At 45.5% G+C, this 24,148-nt stretch overlaps 1 protein-coding gene across 17 annotated transcripts in view; it reads left to right on the top strand.

Annotated features, from left to right (window-relative positions):
- EXD3 (exonuclease 3'-5' domain containing 3) overlaps positions 1-24,148 on the top strand; it is a 503,600-nt gene that overhangs the window by 186,702 nt on the left and 292,750 nt on the right. For 13 of the 17 annotated variants that reach the window (XM_073556075.1, XM_073556076.1, XM_073556064.1 and 10 more), the window contains 4 exons: positions 11,257-11,309; positions 14,114-14,178; positions 21,674-21,841; positions 22,358-22,519. The exons of 3 other annotated variants lie outside the window; for them this stretch is intronic. In XM_073556075.1, the coding sequence (XP_073412176.1) occupies positions 11,282-11,309; positions 14,114-14,178; positions 21,674-21,841; positions 22,358-22,519 (423 nt within the window). In that variant the 5' untranslated portion in view covers positions 11,257-11,281. The remainder of the gene's footprint in view (positions 1-11,256; positions 11,310-14,113; positions 14,179-21,673; positions 21,842-22,357; positions 22,520-24,148) is intronic. One more of the 17 variants, XM_073556077.1, reaches the window with a different exon arrangement.

Here is a 24,148-nt window from a genome sequence, read left to right as displayed (position 1 = left end):
CTCGATCTGGTGCTCCACGCAAAATCCCACCCCGTGGGGTCAGAATGATCACAAGAACGGTGAGCAAAAATCCCAGAACCACGCGGGGGGACCTAGTGAATGAACTGCAGAGAGCTGGGACCAATGTAACAAGGCCTACCATAAGTAACACACTACGCCACCATGGACTCAGATCCTGCAGTGCCAGACGTGTCCCACTGCTTAAGCCTGTACATGTCCGGGCCCGTCAGAAGTTTGCTAGAGAGCATTTGGATGATCCAGAGGAGTTTTGGGAGAATGTCCTATGGTCTGATGAAACCAAACTGGAACTGTTTGGTAGAAACACAACTTGTCGTGTTTGGAGGAAAAAGAATACTGAGTTGCATCCATCAAACACCATACCTACTGTAAAGCATGGTGGTGGAAACATCATGCTTTGGGGCTGTTTCTCTGCAAAGGGGCCAGGACGACTGATCCGGGTACATGAAAGAATGAATGGGGCCATGTATCGTGAGATTTTGAGTGCAAACCTCCTTCCATCAGCAAGGGCATTGAAGATGAAACGTGGCTGGGTCTTTCAACATGACAATAATCCAAAGCACACCGCCAGGGCAATGAAGGAGTGGCTTCGTAAGAAGCATTTCAAGGTCCTGGAGTGGCCTAGCCAGTCTCCAGATCTCAACCCTATAGAAAACCTTTGGAGGGAGTTGAAAGTCCGTGTTGCCAAGCGAAAAGCCAAAAACATCACTGCTCTAGAGGAGATCTGCATGGAGGAATGGGCCAACATACCAACAACAGTGTGTGGCAACCTTGTGAAGACTTACAGAAAACGTTTGACCTCTGTCATTGCCAACAAAGGATATATCACAAAGTATTGAGATGAAATTTTGTTTCTGACCAAATACTTATTTTCCACCATAATATGCAAATAAAATGAAAAAAAAAACAGACAATGTGATTTTCTGGATTTTTTTTTTCTCAGTTTGTCTCCCATAGTTGAGGTCTACCTATGATGTAAATTACAGACGCCTCTCATCTTTTTAAGTGGTGGAACTTGCACTATTGCTGACTGACTAAATACTTTTTTTCCCCACTGTATATTCTATCATTAAATAAATATTTGAATGAAAAATATCAAAACAATAAATGTACAAATATAAAACTGTCCCACTAGTTAACCCCTTTAGTGAACACCATAAAAAAGGCAAAAACAATGCTTTATCGTCATACCGCTGTACAAAAAGTGGAATAACACTCAAAAAGACAGATATAAATAAACGTGGTACAGCTGAAAACGTCATCTTGTCCCTCAAAAAAACAAGCCCCCATACAGCTTTTCCATTACTGAAAAAATAGAAAAGTTATAGCTCTCAGAATAAAGCAATGCAAAAATAATTATTTTTTATATAAAATAGTTTTTATTGTAAAAGCGCCAAAACATAAAAAAGATTTTAAAGGTTATAAAGAAGTATTGCTGTAATCGTACTAAGCCAAAGAATAAAACTGAATTTTACCACACGCCAAACGGTATAAACGCCCCTTGTCCAAAAGAAATTCATAAATTGCTGTTTTTTGTTCATTCTGCCTCTCAAAAATCGGAATAAAAAGCGATCAAAAAATGTTATGTGCCCGAAAATGGTACCAATAAAAACGTCAACTTGTCCTGCAAAAAACAAGACCTCACATAACTCTGTGGGCCAAAATATGGAAAAATTATAGCTCTCAAAATATGGTGATGCATAAACTATTTTTTGCAATGAAAAGCGTCTTTTAGCGTGTGACAGCTGCCAAACATAAAAACCCGCTATAAAGCATCTTTCACACGTCCTGATATTTCCAGTACCGGAGATGTCAGTGTCCGTGTGTGTAATACTTGCGGCACACGTGTCGCATGCGCGTGTGCCACATCAGTACCACAAGGACGAATGCCAGGGAAGAGGGGATGCAGTAAGTTCAGTTCCCTGGCGCCGGGTGCTGAACACACAGCTCTCATTATTCTCCCCTGCTTTGCCGGCGATTTGCCGGGAACAGCGCTTACTGTAACTCTTCTTCCCCAGCGCCGATTCGTGTCACATGAATGACATCCATTTGTGTTATACCTATGCACGTGTGCAGGATGTTTTATGGCCCATGCTGACATTAAAAAACGGATATGTCAGCGTGTTTGGCCCATGAACACACGGTCCGTGGAAACACACTGACGTGCACAGACCCATTCCCTTGAATAGGCAAATAACGCTCCGTTCCTCCCGAGTCTCTTCGTCTGGCTGCCTAATGGTATTAAATTCTGTGACACACCCATGGTGTCAATATGATCACGTCACCCCTAGATTAATTTTATTGAGAGGTATAGTTTGTAAAATGGGGTCTCTTTTGTGGGTTCTGCTGTTTTGGCACCTCAAGGGCTCTTCGAGTGGGTCGTGGTACCTGCAAACCATAACAGTAAAATCTGGCACTTCTTTCCTTCTGAGCTCTGCCATGGTCTACCCCCACATATGGGGTATCAGCGTACTCAGGACAAATTGCACAACAACTTTTGGGGTCCAATTTCTACTGTTACCCTTGGGAAAATAAAAAATTGGGGGCAAAAAGATCAGTTTTGTGAATAAATTATGATTTTTTATTTTTACGACTCTACATTATAAACTTCTGTGAAGCACTTGGGGGTTCAAAGTGCTCACCACACATCTAGATAAGTCCCTTGGGAGGTCTAGTTTACAAAATAGTGTTACTTGTGGGGGATTTCCACTGTTTAAGCACATCAGGGGCTCTCCAAACGCGACATGGCGTCCGATCTTAATTCAAGCCAATTTTGCATTGAAAAGTCAAACGGCGCTCCTTCCCTTCCGAGTTCTGCCATGCACCCAAACAGTGGTTTACCTTCATATATGGGGTATCCGTGTACTCGGGACAAATTGTACAACTTTTGGGGTCCAATTTCTCCTGTTACCCTTGGGAAAATAAAAAATGGATCTGATATAAATTTTTAGTGAAAAAAGTTTAAATGCTCATTTTTTTTTTTTTAAACATTCCACATAATCATGTGAAGCACCTGAAGGATTAATAAACTTTTTGAATGTGGTTTTGAGCACCTTCAGGGGTGCAATTTTTAGAATGGTGTCAGTTTTGGGTATTTTCTGGGTATTTTCTATCATATAGACCCCTCAAAGTGACTTCAAATGTGATGTGGTCCCTAAAAATAAATTGGTGTTGTAAAAATGAGAAATTGTTGTTTAGCTTTTAACCCTTATAACGTCCTACCAAAACAAATTTTGGTTCCAAAATTGTGCTGATGTAAAATAAACATGTGAGAAATGTTATTTATTAAGTATTTCAAGTGACATATCTTTGTGATTTAAGGGCATGAAAATTCAAAGTTGGAAAATTATGAAATTTTCAAAATTTTCACCAAATTTCCGTCTTTTTCACATCCATGGAAGCATTGCATAGTTATTACCTCATAAAGGGACAGAATTGTAAAAATTGGCCTGGTCATTAACATGCAAACCTGCCTTGGGGGTGAAGGGGTTAAACAATGTTACAGCATGGTACCAATCAAAGTAAAGGGGACTACAAGTGCCCGGCCAACCTGAAGAATGTTTCTCCCAGCAGGCTTCATCTTCCTTCGGTATTACCTTGATAGAATGGTGTCAGGCCACGCAGAGCATCCTTTAATGAAGCACGCCATGTGAAACGCGCATCCGGTAGGCTGGGTTCTTGTAGTCCCCCTTTACTTTGGTTGGTACCATGCTGTAACATTGTTTAACTACATTAGGCTATGTGCGCACGTTGCGCATTTTATACATTTTCGCTGTTTTTTTTCTGCGCGTAAATTGTACAAAATCGCAATGTAATACTTATCCAAGCTTATTCAATGACAATCCTGAAGTGTTGTGCACATGATCAGTACATTTCCGCGCATATTTGCAGTGCGTTTTTTTCTGCAGCATGTCCTTTCTTTTTGTGTTTTTGCCTGCTTTTTTGACACATTGAATGCACAGGAAAGCAAAAACGCACCAAAAACGTAGCGTTTTTTTCCACAGAGTTTTTGCTCCCAAGAGATATCGAAACCTTGCCAAAATGTCTGCAAGCAAATAGCAAATACGCAACATGCGCACATAGCCTCATAGTTAATGTAGCTTTTCTGTGCTGTGTGTGATTTTTCCAATCACCCCTTTATATATGTTGGATGTCCAACATTTCTGTCTTCATATATCCTTGTTGAGTGGAAATGCCACCACTACATACACTCTATACTTGTACTTTATTATTATTACTGGTATCATGCACCTTTGAGTATTGAACCTTATTTTATTTATAAAAGGAAGAGATTCTCCAGCTCCCAGGAAGCCAAGTCGTGATAAAACATATATGGTAATTGTTTATTTCCAGTAGATTAAAAACAGGTAAGTGTCCAAAGTGTCCAGGGCGGCACGGTGGCTCAGTGGATAGCACTGCAGCCTTGTAACGCTGGGGTCCTGGGTTCAAATCCCACCAAGGACAACATCTGCAAGGAGTTTGTATGTTCTCCTCGTGTTTGCGTGAGTTTCCTCCGGGTACTCCGGCAAATCTAGATTGTGAGCCCTTCGGAGACAGTGATGATAATGTGTGCAAACTGTAAAGTGCTGCAGAATATGTTAGTGCTATATAAAAATAAAATTCTTATTATTAATAAATGTATATTGGAAAATAATGCAGGTAACCATATTATCCTTGCCCTTATGTTCCTATATGTTTTCCATGGTGGACTATAGTTTCACATGTTTTCAAATATATATTTGGACACTTACCTGTTTATATTCTACCTCAAATATAGAATTATATGTTTTATGTAAACTTGGGGTACTGGGAGCTAGATAATTTCTTCCTTTGTGTTGGCTGAGCGCCTGCAGTAGCGCTGATCACATTCTCCTGGACTGATTGAAACCATTGGAGCAAGTCAGTTGGTTTCTTTTCCTTTTCTTCATTCATTCATTCATTCATTCATTAATTCATTTTATTTATTTATATTGCACCATGGATTCCATGGTGCTGTAGATGAGAAGGGGTTACATACAAAATATAAATCACTTACAGTAGACAAACTAACAATGATAGATTTGTACAGAAGTAAGCAGACCCTGCCCATGTGGGCTTACATTCTACAGGATGATGGGGAAGGAGACAGTATGTTGGGGGGTTGCAGTGGTTCTGGTGGTGTTGAGGTGGCAGAGTGGTCATTGCAGGTTGTAAGCTATCTTGAACAGATGGGTTTTCAGGTTTCGTCTGCAGGATCCGAATCTACCACAGACATGTTGGGGCACAGAATTCCAGAGGATGAGGGATATTTGGGAGAAGTCTTGAAAGCGATTGGGTGAGGAATGAAAAAGTGTGGAGGAGAGAAGGAGGTCTTGGGGATTACGTGAGGGAAGATAATGGGAGATTAGTTCGGAGATGTATGGAAAAGAAAGGTTAGTGCTGGGAAATTGGGAGCTAATGAAGGAATTTTCAAAGTGGGGAAATGGAGGAGTAGCGGAGAGAGAGATGAACTAGAGTCAAGGATGGTCTGGAGAGGCCACAGAGGAGGATGTTACAATATTCAAGGCGGGAGATGATGAGGGCATGCACAAGCATTTTGGTAGTGTGAGGGATGAGGAAAGGATGGATTCTGGCTAAATTTTTGAGCTGGAGGTGACGAGAGCTTGGATGTGCGGTTTGAAGCATAGGGCAGAGTCGAGGGTTACTCTGGAGGCAGCAGTTTTCCGGTACAGGAGAAAGTGTGATGTCATTTATTGTGATGGATAGATCAGGTAGGGAAGATATGTGAGATGGAGGAATAAGTTCAGATATGTCCACATTGATATTGAAGAAGCAAGAAGGAGGATGTGGCTGATACACTCCAGGATTTTGGACAGCAGAGAGGTGACATCTGAGCCTGAGTGGTAGATTTGAGTGTCATCAGCATCCAGATGGTACTGAAAGCCATAGGACTTAATGAGTTGTTCCAGACCAAGGTGATAGAGACGAATAGTGGTCTTTGGACAGAGCCTTGGGGGACTCCAACTGAGAGAGTGCGGGATGAGGAGATAGTGTGGGAGACGCTAAATATGCAGTTGGAAAGGTATGAGGAGATCCAGGATAGGGCAAGGTCTTTGACAGCAAAGGAGGGGAGGATGTTTAGTAGGAGGCAGTGGTCAATTGTGTCGAAGGAGGACAGGTGTAGAAGGAGTATAGAGAACTGTCTGTTGGTTTTAGCTGTAAGTAAAGGGCCTTTTACACATAGCGATATCGCTACATCTGACACTCACCTCCGACCGGCCCCCTCGCTGGCTATCGCTGATCGCGCAAGATCGTCCTGGTCCATTTCTCGTCGTCGGATTCCTGCTGGCGCCGACAAGCGAGCCATGGACGCGGGCGGAAGACGGTCATCATCGCTGCGTCTGACAGGTGAGTAACGACCACCGAGCATCGCTGCGTCGCTGGTGAGATCTGCCTGTTTGGCAGCTCACTAGCGACCATTTAGCGATGCTTCAGCGATCCTGACCGGGTCATATTGTGGTCGGGATCGCTGGTGCATCGCTAAATGTAACGGGGCCTTAAGTCATTAGTAATTTTGGTCAGGGCAGTTTCAGTGGAATGGTAGGGGGCGGAAGCCAGATTGTCGAAAAGAGAGTTAGATGAGAGATAGGAAGAAAATTCATGCTGCTCAAGTAGTTTGGAAGCAAATGGGAGAAGCGATATGGAGAGGCAGTTGGATATAGCGGTCGGATCGAGGGATGACTTTTTGAGGATATGCTTGATTGTGGCATGTTTGAAAGCAGAAGGGAAGGTACCAGAACTTAGCGATAGGTTGAAGATATGGGTTAGGGATGGGATAAGTGTGGTAGTGAGGTTGGGAAGGAGATGGGATGGTGTCAAGTGTACAAGTGGTGAGGTGTGATTTGTAGATATGATTTGGAGATAAGTAAGCTCTACTTCAGTGATTTTGGAAAGGGAGGTTATGGCATTGGTCTGGTAAACAAAGGGGTTGTGGTGGTCAAACAGTAAAGACTTGCCTTGTTTGATTGATTTTTATTTTTGAAGTGTTTGACAACGTCATCAGCAGAGATGAGGGGGCAGTGGAGGGCACAGCAGGGAGTTAAAAGATTTGAATAACTGTTTGGGGTTGTAGGATAAGGAAGATACAAGGGATGTAAAGTATGGCTGTTTAGTAGAGATGAGAGCTGATTTGAATGCAGTGAAATCATCTTGTTAGGGTCCCGTCACACTGAACGATGCACCAGCGATCCCGACAACGATACGACCTTGTCAGGATCGCTGGTGCCTCGCTACATGATCGCTGGTGAGCTGTCAAACAGGGAGATTTCACCAGCGATCAGGACCAGCGATGACGCTGGTATCCAAGGTAAATATCAGGTAACTAAGCGAGCACGTCGCTTAGTTACCCGCTGTGTAACTTGGATACCTGCGTGCTCGCACTGGGAGCTGGTAACCAAGGTAAATATCGGGTAACTAATTGCGCGCGTCACTAAGTTACCCGCTGTGTACCTTGGATTCCAGCTCCCAGCGCGAGCATGCAGGTATCCATGGTACACAGCGGGTAACTAAGCGACGCGCGAGCTTAGTTACCCAGTATTTACCTTGGATACCAGCTCCCATCGTCTGCTTACAGTGCTGGGAGCTCGCTGGTCTCCCGCTGCCACACGCAGCAATGCATGCTGTCCAGCGGAAGACCAACGATCACAAAATGGCTCAGGACATTCCTGCACGATCAGCGATACCCGGCGGGGGGGCCGGTCGCTGATGCGTGTCACAGCGAAATCGCTGTTGCATCACAAAATCAGCGATCTCGCTGTGTGTGATGGGGCCTTAAATGGGTTTTCTTCCTGTGTAGCTCCTCAACCCTGGACACTCTCCAAAGGTTTTTAGTGAGGCTGTGGAGCCAGGGTTGTCTATTGATTCGTCACACTCTGCCATGCCTGAGATCATCATGGGCAGCACGGTGGCTCAGTGGTTAGCGCTGCAGCCTTGCAGCGCTGGGGTCCTGGGTTCGAATCCCACCAAGGACAACATCTGCAAGGAGTTTGTATGTTCTCCCCGTGTTTGCGTGGGTTTCCTCCGGGCACTCCGGTTTCCTCCCACACTTCAAAGACTAAAGGTAAATATAATGATAGGGAATTTAGATTGTGAGCCCCATCGGGGACAGTGATGAAAATGTATGCAAACTGTAAAGCGCTGCGGAATATGTTAGCACTATATAAAAATAAAGATTATTATTATTATTATCATCGCTGATGCGAGAGTGGCATTGTAGAAAATGATGAAAATGTATGCAAACTGTAAAGCGCTGCGGAATATGTTAGCACTATATAAAAATAAAGATTATTATTATTATTATCGCTGATGCGAGAGTGGCATTGTAGAAAGCTATGGCAGTTGTGTCATGAAGTGAAGATATGGATGTGAGTGGTAGAATAGAGTCGGAGAGTGTGTCAGGCTCTAGATATGCAAGTTTTCTGTGAGGGTGTGCTAGTTGCTGGACATGGGTGACAGGTGAGGGGGACAGTGATGAGAACATGAGTAGATGGTGGTGGAGGGGAAGAGTTGAGGTTGTGAGGTCATTTAGGGAGAAGAATTGGGTGAAGATAAGGTTTAATCTATGTCTGTCTGTGTGAGTGGCTGAGGAAGACCACCGAGTAAGTCCAAAAGATGAAGTAAGCGACAGGGGTTTGAAGGCTGCTGACTGTTGGGTGTCAGTGGGGATGTTAAAGTCACCCATGATGATGATGAGAATGTCAGTAGAGAGAAAGTGAAGAAGCCACATGGAAAATTGGTCAATAAAGGCAGTGGCTGGGCCTGGAGGTCGGTATAGTACGGCCACTTGGCGGTTGGAGGGAGAGTAGATGCCGACCGAGTGGGCTTCAAAAGAAGGGAGGATGATGGATGGTAGAGTTGAGATAAGGTTGAAGGTGAGTTGGTAGCGCGAGGAGTGTGGGTGAAGTGGAAGCCGCCATAACACGGTGCAGCAGGGGAGGCAGTGTAGGAGGATGTGGGCCATGTTTTTTTGATGCCCAGGAGGGAAAAATGTGAGAGGTAAAGAGGTTGTAAATCACATGGAGCTTTATTGCAGATGGATCAGGCGTTCTAGAGTGCTCCAGAGAGAGGGAGCGAGGGGGTGGGCGTCAAGGGCACGGGTTTTATGTAGGAGAGATTGCGGTAGTTCATATTAGGTAGGGAGCGATAGGAGAGGGAATTAATGAGAAGTATTCGCTGTGCGGGTCCAGGATTGGGAGATATGTCGCCAGCAGTGAGGAGAAGCAGAGAGAGAAAGAGCAGGTGGGAGAAGGAGAGAGGCCGGCCTGTTTAATGTTTTAGTAGGAGAGATCAGAGATTGAGGAGCAGGTTGGCAGAAGAGGTCAGGTGGGAAGGTAAGAGGGAAGGAGAGATTGAGATGTGGGGATAGCGAAGGAGAGTGAGAATTAGTGGAGCAGTAAATGTAATGGCATGTGTAATCATGGTGAAAGAGGAAGCTAAGTACATTTAACCCTCCGTCAGGCGCAATAGATCTGACAGGCACACAGTAATTAGTTTCACTTCTCTCTCCTTGCCCACTTATCAGAAAACCCCACCCCTCCTAGTTATCTCCTGACTCTACAGGCTCTGTGAAACCTGATATCACAGTGACTCAGCAGACCTTCTAGTGAGCAGATATCAACACTTTGGCTTCTCAGGCACATTGCGCCTGATTTCAACACAAATTGAAAGGTTAGTATTTTCTTTTTTTATTCATCACGATTGTGTATTTAGCTTGTTTTATGAAGGATTAATGCTAAGTTAGTGTACATAAGTACTGTTTTCTTAGACAAAAGGAGGGTGGCTTCTAAGGCACATTGCGCCCTAACACATACTCTTTATCTCTTGCTTCAGATTTTCTGCTGCAATGGCCAGAAAACAGTATGATTCATCTAAACCCCTTCATTTAGAAGAAATGAAGATTTTTTTGTTAGAAGATGATGAGGAAGAACCAGCAGTAACTGAGGATTTAGAGGAATCTAGTGACATTTCATCTGAAGATGAGGTAGCAGAATGTAACACTGATTCTGGAACAGAGCAGGATGGTGATGACACTGATACAGAGGAAACAGACACAGATCTAGCTTATTATTTGGGCAAAGATAAAAATACAAAGGACGTCCCAAGGACGTTCCAGAACAAACACCGACTCTACCTTCTAAAAGACGCAGTTGTACTACCTGCTCATTTGTATCTGGTTTCAGAAGGCTTTCTAAATATGACTGCAAAATATGTAAAGAATCAATCTGCCTTTCCCATGCAACTTTCGTCTGCCAGCCTTGCTTTTCTAAGTGTACCTGTGCTGCTTCTGCTGCAATTGAAACCACTGAAGATGAGTAGAAAATAATTAAGTAACATCTAAGTGCAATATCCTTTAAGTTTTTTTCCATAATTTTATATTTAAGCAATAGTTAAGTAAAGATAACTGGAGTCTATTTGGCGGTACTACCGAAAAGTGGTACTTTTAGTTTTAATAAGTTTATGGTTAATAAATGTTTTTTTTTGCATCTGATTTGGTGTAATCTCTTTTAATACATTCCTATGAAGGTCACTGACTACTTCTATAGTCCTGAAATTGAAATATGTAGCTACTATAGGTGGTTTTCTGACCTGTGCTTGTCAGGCACATTGCGCATGAACTGAGGAGAATCTATATTGCGCCTGACGGAGGGTTAATATGCAGTGGTTACTCGTACCTTCTTTTCACTTTTGGTCCATTTGTGGTATATTTCTGCTGTGCATTTAACAAATCAGCACTTTAAGAAGTTGCACCAGAACTTATTCATCTACTCCTCTTTTCTTCATACATGCCCATCTGAATTGTACTTTCCCTTGGGACCAATAACTCCCGGCCCATTTTTCCTCTTGTCTGGTTCTTAACCTTGCACGCATTCTTTGAACTGTACTTTTTATATGTTGTTATCTATTTTTGAATAAATTTGTTCACTTTTGCATTTATGTATGGTCTTAGTCATGCTTCTCATGTTAGGGTCTTTATAATATGCTTTATGTTGCATTTACTTATACATGGGACTAATTCGGGTATCACTATGATAGAAAGGTGTCAGGCCTTGCAGAGCATTGCACCTTGCTTTGTAGCCCTGCCTGAGACCCCTGTAAGTGCCGATAATGAATCGAACCTCAGACCTGCATCTGCACCATAGAGTGATGAATAGAGGCCGCCATGTCTGATGTATCTATGAAGATGTTTCTTGTTTTTCTCAGGTCGATCTTGTGAAGTCCTGATATAATGGAGAATGTGGAAAGCAGCACTGCAGGTGAGTGTCGCCTTGTTTCGTTCTCTGCTCTCTGTTTCTTGTAGATGGTTCACATAAAGCAGCCTTTACTCCTAGATTTGTTACCACGATAAGTGGTAGTCAATGTGGCCGGCTGTTTATCCATCCAGAGGGATAGATTAACTTCCAGCTTTGCCGTACCACTTCCAGTTATTCACCAGGAACATAAATCCCTTTTCTGTCTTGTCCCTGTTTGTTACATTGTATCAGCAAAGGTGAAATGTATCACACTAGAGTCCTGGATTGTCTGGACTCCATATATTTATAGTAAACTGCACTGTGCTGTGATTGGTATTTTATGAAGCATTATAGTGTTTCCTTTCACTGACCGCAAGCAGAGGTCTTGAAAATAGTGAAAAATGTAAACACAAAATGTATTAGAACTTTGCAGAGCAATGACTGAGCTTTAGGCCGGGGTCATACTAGCGAGAAACTCGCATGAGTCTCGCATCTCAATATCCGGCACTGCCGCTGGCCCTCGGGACCGGAGTGTGCGGCTGCATGTATTGCTCTCCAGCTGAGCGCTCCGGTCCCGAGTGCTGGCGGCAGTGCCGCTTATTGAGATGAGACTCGTGCAAGTTTCTCGCAAGTATGACCCCGGGCTTAGGCGGAGATACTGTCTTGTGATACTTAACACAGAAAAATTATCATTTTTGCCTTTATTTTTTTCAAAAACACTGCTGCTTTGCTGTGACTTAAAAAAAACCAAAAAAAAACAAAAAACCACACCCCGCGACGTATGAATGCAGTGTTACAGACCTAAAGACAAGAAGACACCATTAATTGGGAACCTCATAGTCACATCTTTTGTGTACAGGTATAAATATGGCTGGGATGGAATTCAAGGACCCTGGCGACAGGATGCAGAAGCTCCCTCTATAAATTATATGATCAGTGACAGTACATCCCGTCCGCCTGTTTACAGTAGGGTGGTCCGCAGTGTAACTCCAAGCCTGCAGATTGATCATTTATCAGCTCTAATATATTTGTGAGATGGGCCACAGATCAGATGTGTTTACTTGACCCCAAGGCCTCTGGATTTAGTGGAATTTAGTCTGCCCGGTCTCTATCTCTTCCTTGTCTTCACTTCTGATCTCATCACAACGCAGCGCAACTCGCAGTGGATTAGGATAGTTTGCTGTGATCAGGACGATTGCAATTATAATTTTTGCATTGTCTTTCCTCCCCTTCTGCCAAGCGCCATAAGTTTTATTTATGTCCCTTCCCATAGCCATTTGATGGCTTGTTATTATGCGAGACAGGTTGTAGATTTGAATGACATCATTCATTTTACCATACAATGTACTGAAAAACAGAAAAAGTTCCAAGTAGAGTGACATGGTGGGGAAGAAGAGAAACTCTGCCATTGCTTTTTGGGTTTTGTTTTTACAGTATTCATTGTGTAGTAATAGTGACCCTTGTAGTAGTATGATTTTCCGGGTCAGTCTGATATCTGCAATAACAAACCTCTATAGTTTTTTTTTTTTGTTGTTTGTTTCTTAAGTCGTTATTTTCTTTTATTAAATAAATTGGTTTATATGACCATTTTTTTTTAGACACATAGCTTTTTTTTATTTTTCTGTCAATGGAGCTGTGTAAGAAACAGTTGTTTTTTTTGGAGGGCTACATACCGTACAACATTTTTCATTGCTTTTTTTTCGCATTTTTTTCAGAGGTGTAATGACCAAGTAAAGACCATTCTGGATATTTTTTTTTGCAGCAATTACTAACAGTTTTTTTTTTTTTCATTTCTTTATTTTTAAATCAGGTAAAAAGTAGTAATTCCAATTTTTCAGTTTTTATTTTTAACTTTTTTTTTTTGTTTTTTTTTTTAATTTACATTATAACATCCTTGAACCTGGGATTGTTTGTTTTGTAGACTGCAGTGCCGCAGTTTTGCAATAAGAATTTAACTTGACGTTCTGCTATTAAGCTCAGCCATAGGTTGGGTTTCATAGGAGGATTAGGATCCAGGTGACAGGAGCACTCTGTAGACCCATGGCTGACATGTCAAACTGATCAATAGCCCCGCAATCACATTGTGCCTTTTAAATACCACGGTTGTTGCTGTTACTTGCATATAAGGTCTGTTTAACAGTCACTTTTGCTGCTGGATGGGGTGCAGGCTCAGCTCCTAAGACCGCACCATACATGTGGACCTGACATAGGTAGTACTATTACGTACTTTTTTCGGAAGAAGTTAATCATTGTACATATTTCAGCTTAACCATTGCATGATGAAAATTTTGCAGCTTTCTAATATGCTTTATCTCTATATTCTTCATCGTTTGGAAAATATCTGATTTCTGTCAGGAAATTGGAACATTCTTGTCTGTGAAGATTGAAAACTTCTAAAAGCTGAATGTCTGCTACAGTTGTATCCAGTCAAACAATGCTCAGACACTGCAGCAAATACTTTTCCCTGTCCCTATAGGTTTCTACCATGTATCAGGCTGGAGTCCATGATGTTTAGATCACAGGAATTTGCATAAATTGGAAACAATTGGACCCCAATAGTGAATAGGAAGGCCCTGCCAGTTTAACATTCCTAATACTATAACTTGGCCACAATGGCGCAGCACCTTGTCCAATGTCTACCTAATGTGAGGTTCTTTGATAACGTCCTTTTAAAGGGGATTTTCTGTTACTACTAATCAATGACTATATGAGTCATTCAGCATTTTCTATGCAGAATATTAAAGAAGATTAAGGAGTAGTTGTATTGCATTTCTTATTTTTCATCATATTTATTTTTTATTGAATTTTTTATATATATTTTTTTACAGACCAAAATTTGATCCTGATTGTATCTCCTGTGAGCATAGCTTGGGCACAGAAAGATTTGCAGCAAGTGAGTAATAATACACTGAAGAGTTACAGTTAATCTTGTATTATCCTCGAGAGCTGCACTCACTATTGTGCTGGTGCAGTCACTGTGTACATACATTACATTACTTATCCTGTACGGATCCCGAGTTACATCCTGTATTATACTCCAGAGCTGCACTGTCTATTCTGCTGGTGCAGTCACTGTGCACATACATTACTATGCTGATCCTGTACTGATCCTGAGTTACATCCTGTATTATACTCCAGAGCTGCACTCACTATGCTGCTGGTGCAGTCACTGTGTACATACATTACATTACTGATCCTGAGTTACATCCTGTATTATACTCCAGAGCTGCACTCACTATTCTGTTGGTGCAGTCACTGTGTACATACATTACGTTACTGATCCTGAGTTACATCCTGTATTATACACCAGAGCTGCACTCACTATTCTGCTGCTGCAGTCACTGTGTACATACATTACATTACTTATCCTGTACTGATCACGAGTTACACCCTATATTATACTCCAGAGCTGCACTCACTATACTGCTGGTGCAGTCACTATGTACATACATTACTTTACTGATCCTGAGTTACATCCTGTATTATACTCCCGAGCTGCACTCACTATTCTGCTGGTGCAGTCACTGTGTACATACATTACATTACTGATCCTGAGTTACATCCTGTAGATCTTATCCGGTGCTGCTCGGTCGATCCTGATCCCGGCCAAAGGTCCATGCTCCACCCTCCTAAGAAGTGGGTCAATTGCAAACACGTACAGCAGCGGGCTCAAGGGACAACCCTGGCGAACACCAGATCCAACCTCAAAAGAGCTGCCAATCCAACCGTTCACAAGCGGGAAACTCTCAGCCCCACCGTACAAGGTTTTAAGCCAATCGACAAACCCCCCCGGCAGGCCATATCTCAGAAGGACAGACCAGAGGTACTCATGGTTAACCCGATTAAACGCTTTTGCCTGGTCCAGTCTCAGCATGTACCCCTTCCAGTGACCAGCCCTACCCTGCTCCACCGCCTCCTGGACACCAAGCACAGCACTAAATGTGCTGCGACCTGGAACAGAGCAATGCTGGGCCTCCGAAAGGAGTCGAGATGCAAATTTCACCAGCCGATTAAACAGCACCTTTGCCAGAATCTTCCTGTCTGCATTGAGAAGCGCTATGGGATGCCATTTCTCAATGCAGGATGGGTCTTTACCCTTTGACAAGATGATCAGGGCAGACCTCCTCATTGACTTCGGCAGAGTGCCCGAGGAAAGACACTCATTGAATACCTCAGTCAAGAGGGGAACCAAAGCGTCCTTAACGGTCTTATAGAACTCAGATGTTAAGCCATCTGGACCGGGTGATTTTTTGGGGGCAAGCCCTTCAATCGCCAACTTAACTTCCTCTTCCCTGACCATCTCTGTCAAAATGTCAAGAGAGGGGTCTACCCCTGGTTCGGGAACGGCTTCAGCCAGAAAAGCCGACATCTCATCCCAATCAAGATCTCTCTTCCCCAAGAGGTACGAGTAGAAGGATCTGACAACCTCCAGGATCCCTGATCTGGATCGCCTCAGGGACCCCGTAGTGTCGACCAGTCCTGTAACCACTTTACTATTCACTGACATCTTGCAGTTTCTGTAAGAGTCGGGCGAGCGATACTTCCCGTAATCCCTCTCAAAAAAAACAAAGTTGCCTGTCTATCGTACTGACACCTCATGAGCAAAGATTTCACTCTGGAGGTCTCCTCGCGGTTACCTCCAGTTGAGACAAGATGCTCGAGTTTCCTCCTCAGACCCTGATACAGGCGGTACCTGTTCAGACTCCTGAGGCTCGAGAGCTGGCGGAAGAATCTCGCCATCCTTTTCTTGAACATCTCCCACCACTCTGACTTACTACTACAAAGATCCAATAAGGGTACCTGGCTGTGAAGAAAATCCTCAAAGGACTGTCTTATATCCGCTTCTTCCAAGAGAGATGAATTGAGCCTCCAAAAGCCTCTTGCCATCCGGAGGGTCTCTGTAACATTCAGAGAAAACAAAATTAAACAGTGGTCGGAGAACTCCACCTCAACAACAGACACTGCTGAAGAGACATCTTCCTCCTTAGGTTTTATTTTATCTATTCTGGACCTACAGTTACCTCTATGATAGGTGAACCCCTCGTGGACTGGGGTGTGCCGAATGTGGACATCCACCAGGCGAGCCTCACTAGCTATACAATTAAGGGAGACACTATCATAAGTCAGCTTGTCTCTGGAACCTCCTCTATCTAGGGGCCTCGTGACAGTATTGAAGTCCCCTCCAAAGACAACCTGCCGACTTGTAAAACGGTAGGGCTTGATCCTCATAAAGAGACACTTCCGGTCCCACTTAGATTGGGGACCATAGATGTTAATGAGCCTGAGCTCTTGTCCCTTCATGAGGACATCTAAGATCAGGCACCTCCCCATTTCTAACTCAATAACCCGTCGGCATTCCACCGGTGCAGTAAAAAGGACCGCCACTCCGCTATACAGAGGGCCCGAGTCTCCACTCCCTTTTGGCTTTGAACACATCTGCCATGTTTGGCAGTCTGGTCTCTTGCAATAAGAAAATGTCAGCTTCAACATGGCTGAGAAAATCAAAGGCCGCAAATCTGGCTGTATTTGACTTAATGCTGGCGACATTAATGGACGCCAGTGTCAACGGAGTGGGTACCACCATCATTGGTGATTGAGTTAGATGGCATTCTTCTTCCCACTCCCCTTGTCCTCTGCCTCAGAGGAGGAATCCTTCCCCATCTTTAATAACACAGAGGTGTCCATTCCCATGTGATTTTTCTTTTTGTCGTCCTCGTCTCCGGACTCTGGGCCAGTCCCTCCCTCCAGGGAGCTTACATTCCCAGAAGAAGGAGACTCGGGCACCCCCTGTAAGCTCTGCCGAAGCTGGAACCTCACCCTCAGCTTCCTCCTCAGAGGAAGAGATGTTCTGAAGGGATTGGAACTGGTTAGAAAGACCAACCAGAGGGGAGTCAGTTTTTCCTTCCTTAGGTACCTTGGTCAGAGCAGAAGATGATGTTTTATCTACCCTTCTTTCTCTTCTTTTTGGTGCCGAGCTTACGCTTGTCGTCTATCCACTGCCTATTATCCTCATCCATACTTTCATAATGGGAGGATTCCGAGGCAGTGGCAGTTTCCTCCCTGTGGCTCCTCCTCATCCAACTCATCATCCCTCGGGGCCTCAGCAGCATGACTGGCATCCAGGACAGGGGTCACCGCAGTAGCCCGGGGCTCGCCCAGCTCCCTCTCCTGTCTGCGCTTGTCTAGACGCCTCAGCTGGACAGGCGTCTTTTTTTTGCTTTTCCTCCTTGGACCCTCAGCTCTCTCACCCCTGCTAGTCCCTTCCCCAGCAGAATCAGCCTCACGGCTTTCTCCCACCGGGGTCACGACTGCATTAGCGAAGGAGCGAGGACAACGGCTGAATGGGTGACCTAAGTCACCACACAGGTGGCCCCTAATCTCCACACAAGATGCAGCAAGATGGCTGATATCCCCACACAATGCACATTTCTGCACAGTGCAGTTTGCACTGAAGTGTGTGGGGTCGCCGCACTTGTGACAAAGCTTCGTTTGCCCCTGGTAGAAGACCTGGATACGATCCCTACCCAGGAAGGCAGATGATGGAATGTGGGCAACCGTACCACCTGAACGCTTAAGTTTTACCATAAACGTCCAGGCCCCTGACCAGATACTATGCTCATCGCGATTTTTCTTTGGCATTTCCACCACTTCTCCATATCTGTCAAGCCACGTCATGATGTCATAACAAGAAAGCGACTTGTTACAAGTCATCACGGTCACTTTCTTGACTTGATTTTGGCGAGACACCGCCTCGATGGCAAAGTCTCGCCAGCCGGGCTCATTTTTTGCTAACTCATAATTCGACCAGAAGAGCTCAAGCCCCTCTGGCCGAACAAAGCTGACATCAAACTCAGGCGTGGAATAGGGATGTATCAAGGCGTAGATGTCAATAGCCTTGAAGCCATCTTCAACAGGAGCTCCACAACCTTAGACCTTGGAGGACACGCATCACTGCCCTTCCACTGAAGACGGACCACATTCCTACGCACACTCCCTGGCCCGACTGTCGGACGGGACCACACTGTATTTCCCCCATTTTGCTCTCGGAAGGCCCCGAGGCCATGCCTCTCTATCCAGAAGGATAGATCAACCTCTCGACCCTCTACCATTAGTGATCTCTCCCCCTTCTTTAGAGCCTCCAGGAGACGCCGCTGCAACATGCCGTCCCCAGAGGCCGGAGACGAGGAGGACTCCCTATTTCCCCCGGAGGTGACAGCGGCACAACTAATAACGGGTACTGCCACCACCGGGGAGGGGGAACCCGTACCAGTGACCACATCAACACCAACAGTATCACTATTATCCACCTCCATAACACCCTCACTCTCCACCAAACCAGCAACCACACCACTAGACAAAGAAATTTCCTCCTCCACACCTCCCACCACATTCTCTCCTGCTGGACCAGTGACAACAGGGGGTGACATTTTGACCTCCACATCATCAGGCACAAGGGGCTCAGTCTCCTCCACAGAACTGGAGGCGACCTCACCCCTGGACTTACGGGTGCCCTCCGCATCATCAGTTGGTAATTTCCGTTGCTTCACTAGGCGCCGCTGATCTTTTGCCGCCGTGAGGCGCCGCTGATCCTTCATATCAAGATCTTGCTGACCAGCGGCGCCAACACAGAACAGGATTTTGGGAGGATCGGAACGCCCAGCCCCGACAGCCCCCTCAAACTGCGGCCGCCTCTCAACTAAGTGATCAGCGGCAATAGCATTCAGGGGCACCGAGGCTACCGGGGCTGCCCCCGATATTGGGCCGTTCCCCCCCCTCCCACTGAGGAGCGTACCACAGTATCGTGGCCTAACCGTATTTCCGCCACAGGGCCACCCTCACTGTCTAGCCTCTCGGTTGATGCACCTGCTGCTACGTCCCCGCTACTGCAAACAGAGACAGAGCTCTGCGCCTCACTACCGTGCTCTGTACTCTCCCCGGATCCACAGCAGAACCCGGGCTGGGCAACGGGGCTTATACAGTCAGCTGACCCTGCAGCTGACTCAGGGGGTACAGGGAGGGGGGCATATACATAACTCGCCACTTCCTGGAGCTTTGGTTTGGTGGTCTTTGCCTTTTTCTTCTGGCCCCCAGGTGCCTCCTCTGGTAAATCATCACCAAGATGGAAGTTCTGAATGCACACTGGGGACTCCTGGAGCTTTATCTCCGCCATTAGCACCCCTCCCTGGCCGCTGTTGTCACTGTCCTCCCCAGAGCCAGCAGAACTGCGACCAGATGCCAATGTTGCCTGTCTGGCAGGGAGCTCGCTGCACGAGGCCTGCTGGTGACTTTTCAGGCTGCCAGGTGGTGCTTTCTGCTGGTCATCATCCTCCTCATTGTCGTCTTCATCCTCCTCATTGTCGTCTTCATCATCATCCACCTGGCTCTCAGTCTGCAGCCCCATCTGCCTTTGCTCTCTCTTTTCAGCCATTTCTCTGAATCTGTCCTCATTCATCAGTTTTTCTTTAAATGGTCCACTTTTCTCTCTTAGGAATGCTTTCCTCACCTCCAGCTCATTAATATCCAGTTTTAGTTACTTTACCTCCGCTTGGAGTTGGGTCTTCCTGGGTCTGGAGGCACCTGCAGCTTTGGCGCTTGTGCAGCGCAGCTCCTCCCGGAGCCTCCTGATGGTCTTACTCGCCTCTTCATACTCACGGAGGTGGCTCATGACCCGGGAGGCATAGGTGGACACAGACTCCTTTGGTTTCTGCAGCCCCCAACCCTCCTCCATGAGGTCTGCCTTACCTCCGTGAGCACTCAGCTTTCCTCCGGAAGGACCGACATCTTTCACGCTGCTAGCAGGCTTCTCCATGTTGGAAGCCTTGCAGCTTCTCTTGGTCTCTGTAGACTTGGGGGGTGTAGGAGCCACATTGCTGCGACTCCTGGTGGAGCGTCTCACCCCCGAGTCCTCTGATGTGCAGGCCGGTTGCTGGTTTCTTTTGTTCCCCGCCGGCCTGGACCTGGAAACAGAAGCCTGGGACTTGGCTCCTTCACTCATCCTAGGAAACCCACTCCTCCCTGGGTAGGAGAGAGAGCAGGTCCCTGGGTGGAGAGGTGTTGGTTCTCTGGAGCTCAGGAGCACACAGCAGGATCAGTGTCGACCGCACCCACAATCACTACAATGAGCAGCAGCTGAGCAGAGCTGCACTCACTATACTGCTGGTGCAGTCACTGTGTACATACATTACATTACTTTTCCTGTACTGCTCCTGAATTACATCCTGTATTATACCCCAGAGCTGCACTAACTATGCTGCTCGTGCAGCCACTGTGTACATACATTACTGATCCTGAGTTACATCCTGTATTATACTCCAGATCTGCACTCACTATTCTACTGGTGCAGTCACTGTGTACATACATTACTGATCCTGAGTTACATCCTGTTTTATACTCCAGAGCTGCACTCATTATTCTACTGGTGCAGTCACTGTGTACATAAATTACATTACTGATCCTGAGCGTCATCCTGTATTATACTCCAGAGCTGCACTCACTATTCTGCTGGTGCAGTCACTGTACTGTACATACATTACATTACTGATCCTGAGTTAAGGGCCTGTCACACTAAGCAATATCGCTAGCAATATCGCTATAACTTGTGACGTTATAGCGATATTGCTAGCGATATCGCTGTGTCTGATACTTACCTCCGACCCGCTCCCCTGCTGGTTATCGCTGATCGCGCGAGAACCTCCAGGACTGTTTCTCGTCGTCAGCTTCCTGCGGCTCTTCCTGTGGAGAGAAGAGCGACGAGCGTGGAGCCGGGCGGGAGGACGCAGGATCGCCTAGTGTGACAGGTAAGTAGCGACCCCCGTCCCCAGCGATGTCGCTGGTGAGATCTGCCTGTGTGGCATCTCACTAGCGACCACTTAGCGATGTACCAGCGATCCTGACCGCGTCATATCGCTGGTCGGGATCGCTGGTACATCACTAAGTGTGACAGTACCTTTACATCATGTATTATACTACAGAGCTGCACTCACTATTCTGCTGGTGCAGTCACTGTGTACATACATTACATTACTGATCCTGTACTGGTCCTGAGTTACATCCTTTATTATACCCCAGAGCTGCACTCACTATTCTGCTGGTGTAGACACTGTGTACATACATTACTGATCCTGAGTTACATCCTGTATTATACTCCAGAGCTGCACTTGCTATTCTGCTGGTCAATTCACAAGTCCGTCTAGAGATTGGTAAAAGCAGAGCCCAGTTCTCGCCTATATTTCATGTCAGTCATAATTTGGGGCAGGCAGCAGGATTTAACCCAGGACCCCAGCGCTAGTGCTTACCACTGAGCCACCATGCATATATGCTTAGAAATGTCACTTTCCTGGTTACTGACAACGTCTTGTGTTTTTTCTTCTTTGTGACTCTCATCACAGGTTAAGAAAAACGTGAGTGAATTCTTCTCCACGGTGGATGACCCGATGACGTCTCTACTGGACTTGCTGGAGCACTACAACACAACGAAAGGAAAAGTGAATCCTTTGGCAAATGTAATTGCCTGTGAATTTCAGAAATGGCTCAACGATCATCCAGAAATCCAGCAGGTCGGGTGATGTGTTATAATAGGGACACACAGGCAAAATCCTTTTACTAGGGTAATGGATCATGAGGCGCTGATTCGGCTGATTGCTTATCACAGCTCACATGTTGATGACCACTGGTGCCCCTGATATGTCAACAGTCATTTGCTCCCAAGACTGTGCTGATACTACAGCAGAAATTCCTTTATCTGCCCTACATGCTTTTTTACCTGCACCATAGAGGCCGCAGCGGGGTGGACGGTCACGTAGGTAAGGTATGAATGTAGTGGTCTATTAAGACGCCATACCTATGGGCTCCTACTTAAGAGGCTGTGTTAAGTGGTCTTGCTTCATTTGCCATTGCATGTTTTCTCATAATGAAAACTATAAGTGATAAATGTTCCATTGCTGGGACTCCAGTTATCTCACTTCTGACTCCCGCTTCTCAGCCTAATGCAGCTGATACCAGGGATATATGACTAAACATGACTTGGCATCTCTACTTAATGGTCCCTTTTTTTTCACCCATATATTTATTAGTCTGGTTTAAGACTGAAGAAGCTGCAGGCCCGCGCCTTCAGTATGGTCACTGAAGGAAATCTTCTGGACGCCCTTCTCTCCATCTACAAACTGGAGGAAGCAGACCGGTCATTTCTACTGGGACACGTCACACATCTTCATCAAATGGGAAAATATAAAGAGGTGTGGAAGTTCTGGCGGGATGGCAATTGTAATTATGTACATTCAAATAAAAAAAATATGGCTCTTGGGAAATGCAAGATGGCTTTCCTGATGCCTGTGCTATCTTATGGTAAAGCAGACAATGGTGGAATTCAGAACACACCAGAGTCTCATATACTGTGCTGCTATTCTCCAAAGGCCCCCTGAATGGAACAGGAGGTGCTTGGGAATAATAAGGGGTAGGCAGAAGGCTGGCTAGTGTTTCATGGCCATCTCATGTTACACTTCAGCCTTTTGAAAGAGTGACTGTGGCAGGCTGAATGAGACTTTCCTGCACTCTAAAAGACAGCAAGTGGAGCACAAAGGTGCCTCTTGTCACAAGCGGGCCCCTCCCGCTGAGAACGGCCATTGTCACAAACACAGATGACCAGTCTGGCAATCTCTGCATGCTCCACTGCTTTCCGATTGTGCAGCAAATGCATTCAGCCTCTTGTCAACCTGGATTAGCAAAGGGTCCCGTGAATTAAAGCGCTGCAATGTATTTTGTGTGTCAGAGTGGCCTAGGTATAGGCTGGGTTTGCTCACTTTTTAGGCATACCATATACAATAGCTCCTGGTATGGTAAGTGGGCACACCTCTGTATGCCTAAAACTACCCGCATGCCACACTGCTGAGATACAGCCTGATGACCCGGCAGTGACTGCCTGCCTCTGTGCATGAGACTCTTGCCAATAAATTTGTATTTTTACATTTTTTTATTTTATTTTTTGTGTATGTAATCACGCAGATCCCAGCGCTACCACCAGTTTGTCAGGGAAACACAATTCTGCTGCCTCCAATTGTCAGGACAATTATGCAATTGACTGATGAGTGATGGACGAGGCCACGTCTTCTTCCACTACTAGGCCAGTTATTGGGGAACACAGAGTGAGCGTATGACATATACAGTGTGTAAGGTAGCGCTTATTGTTAGTGTTGGGGGACACTCACTTGGCAGCAGATTAATAGGGTCAGGCACAGGTTTTTTCACATAAACAGCCCATTTTGGTTTATTCAAGCATCATAAACTGCTGTAGGCCATCTTACACTTCACAGGCTTAACACATAGTCCAGAACATTTACAGGTTATGGCTTTTCCTTGCAGTCCCTAAACACGCTGGACCTCTCTGTCCAGTGACCGTGGGCAACTGCACGCTAAACAGTTCATTAACGTTCATACAACCTCACAAGCACCAACAGTTATTTCCCCATGTCCAGGGTACCTCGCTGGAGTTCCTGCTTCAGATGCCGACTCTTTGATAGTCCTCTCAGGGAAGCTGCCGAACTGGGATCACCATCGTGGACAACGCCTTGCTCACCAGGCCACCTGACAGTCCAGATCCACAGATGGACAGTAGCTCCCCCAATGCAATGCCGTCATTGACTCTGCAAACACATGTGGCCTGTCTGTGTGCTATTCAGTATGTCCGTCCCCACTTTGGAACCGTCCAACACACAGGCCTCACTGAACCCTCCAGGACTTGCACCCTGAACCACTCAGGTACACACTCTCTCCCCCTGTGACCAGACCTTAGGCACATTATATGGAACATAACCACACCTACAGGTGAGGTATGGATCACATGGTCATGACCTCACTATAGGTCCTAT

Source organism: Dendrobates tinctorius, unplaced genomic scaffold (genome assembly GCF_039654945.1).
Source record: "Dendrobates tinctorius isolate UK_male_01 unplaced genomic scaffold, ASM3965494v1 ptg000231l, whole genome shotgun sequence".
NCBI classification, from domain to species: Eukaryota; Metazoa; Chordata; class Amphibia; order Anura; family Dendrobatidae; genus Dendrobates; species Dendrobates tinctorius.
The sequence above is the reverse complement of the archived record's forward strand: the minus strand, read 5'-3'. Positions and strand labels throughout refer to the sequence as shown.